Source organism: Penaeus monodon, chromosome 21 (assembly GCF_015228065.2).
Source record: "Penaeus monodon isolate SGIC_2016 chromosome 21, NSTDA_Pmon_1, whole genome shotgun sequence".
NCBI lineage: Eukaryota > Metazoa > Arthropoda > Malacostraca > Decapoda > Penaeidae > Penaeus > Penaeus monodon.
The window spans coordinates 3,066,009-3,067,821 of record NC_051406.1 but is presented as its reverse complement, the minus strand read 5'-3'; the positions used below and the strand labels follow the sequence as shown (position 1 = coordinate 3,067,821).

At 42.3% G+C, this 1,813-nt stretch overlaps 1 protein-coding gene across 1 annotated transcript in view; it reads left to right on the top strand.

Annotated features, from left to right (window-relative positions):
* The window catches only part of LOC119586109 (26S proteasome regulatory subunit 6A-B), a 4,433-nt gene that overhangs the window by 2,105 nt on the left and 515 nt on the right, over window positions 1-1,813 (top strand). The window contains exons 3-6 of the mRNA XM_037934800.1: window positions 349-712; window positions 878-1,105; window positions 1,349-1,455; window positions 1,554-1,781. Coding sequence (XP_037790728.1) covers window positions 349-712; window positions 878-1,105; window positions 1,349-1,455; window positions 1,554-1,781 — 927 coding nt within the window. The remainder of the gene's footprint in view (window positions 1-348; window positions 713-877; window positions 1,106-1,348; window positions 1,456-1,553; window positions 1,782-1,813) is intronic.

Here is a 1,813-nt window from a genome sequence, read left to right as displayed (position 1 = left end):
TTATTTTATTTGTTTGGCGATTTTGCTCAAAAGATAAAAATGCTTATGCATTAAAAGAGTAAATAATTTTGCATATAGGAGGCATAGAGTCTTGTCACCTAAAAGCAGCTACACAGCAGAGCAGCTTCTCATGTGAGCCTAATGCCCAGAGTTCTGGTGATGTGATTGCTGTGATGCAACCAGATCCAATGGGTTAAGTAATGTGTTTATAGTACAAATATATCATTCCTGTCAGGTGACAGACTTGAGATTAGCCATTGAAATTATTAAAAAGAACAGAATGAAAATAACCTATGTACTTTGAAGCTAAGGTTTTAATTACTAATGGTATGATTGCTCCTCTCTTAGATTTTAGATGTAGACCCTAACGAATACGGTGAGGAAGACGGAGCCAACGTGGACCTGGACTCGCAGCGGAAGGGCAAGTGTGCCGTCATCAAGACCTCCACCAGACAGACTTACTTCTTGCCTGTCATTGGCCTGGTTGATGCCGAGACCCTCAAGCCCGGTGACCTTGTGGGTGTCAACAAAGATTCGTACCTGATTTTGGAGACGCTCCCGGCAGAGTATGATTCGCGAGTAAAGGCCATGGAGGTCGATGAGAGGCCCACAGAACAGTACAGCGACATTGGTGGTTTGGACAAACAGATCCAGGAGCTGATTGAGGCTGTTGTCCTGCCTGTCACACACAAGGAGCGTTTTGAAAATCTAGGTATGAAATAAGCTTTAATAGAGTATTTTATAAAAGAAGAAAATGAAATGTATTTAGTTACAGATCTTTTGGTATTAGAAATATGAGAAGAAAATTTTTTCTCATGAGGTGAAGGAAGAAAAGTCTTTAATTTGACATGAATTTTAATGGTAATCTGTGTTTTAGGCATCCAGCCACCTAAGGGAGTACTGCTATATGGCCCTCCTGGCACTGGAAAGACGCTCTTGGCTCGTGCTTGTGCTGCCCAGACGAAGTCCACCTTCCTGAAGCTGGCCGGCCCGCAGTTGGTGCAGATGTTCATCGGTGACGGTGCTAAGTTGGTTAGAGATGCCTTCGCCCTGGCCAAGGAGAAGGCCCCAGCTATTATTTTCATTGATGAGTTGGATGCCATTGGTGAGTATTGGTTCTGCTGGGTTGAATCGTATGTTCTGTGGTTTGTCTGATCTGTAGCGTGTACTTTTTAAATTGTCATATGTTGGGTCTAGGCATCATTTTTTGTGGAGGTTGAATTAATTTGGGCAGAATTACTGTATTCCTTATGTGTTGTAATATAAGTCTATAGATTGATTACTTCAGTAATTTGCTATTCTGTTATTACCATGTATTTTTTATGATTTTTTTTTTTTCCTTTGACAGGTACCAAGAGATTTGACAGTGAAAAGGCTGGTGATCGAGAAGTACAGAGAACTATGTTAGAATTATTGAATCAGCTTGATGGTTTCTCATCAACAACAGACATTAAGGTGAGTGTGGTGGTTATTCAGTAATTGTAATCATTACTACACACCTAATATACTATTGTATTTTCTCTTTCAAACTCTCATATGATTGTGTTGGCCAGGTCATTGCTGCTACCAATCGTGTTGACATTCTGGATCCTGCCTTGCTGAGATCCGGTCGTTTGGACAGGAAGATTGAGTTCCCCCACCCCAATGAGGAGGCCCGTGCCCGCATCATGCAGATTCACTCGCGCAAAATGAACATCTCTTCTTGTGTGAACTTTGAGGAGCTGGCCAGGTCGACAGATGACTTCAATGGAGCTCAGTGCAAGGCTGTGTGTGTGGAAGCTGTAAGTAGTGTACCTTTCTGCAGCCACGTGAG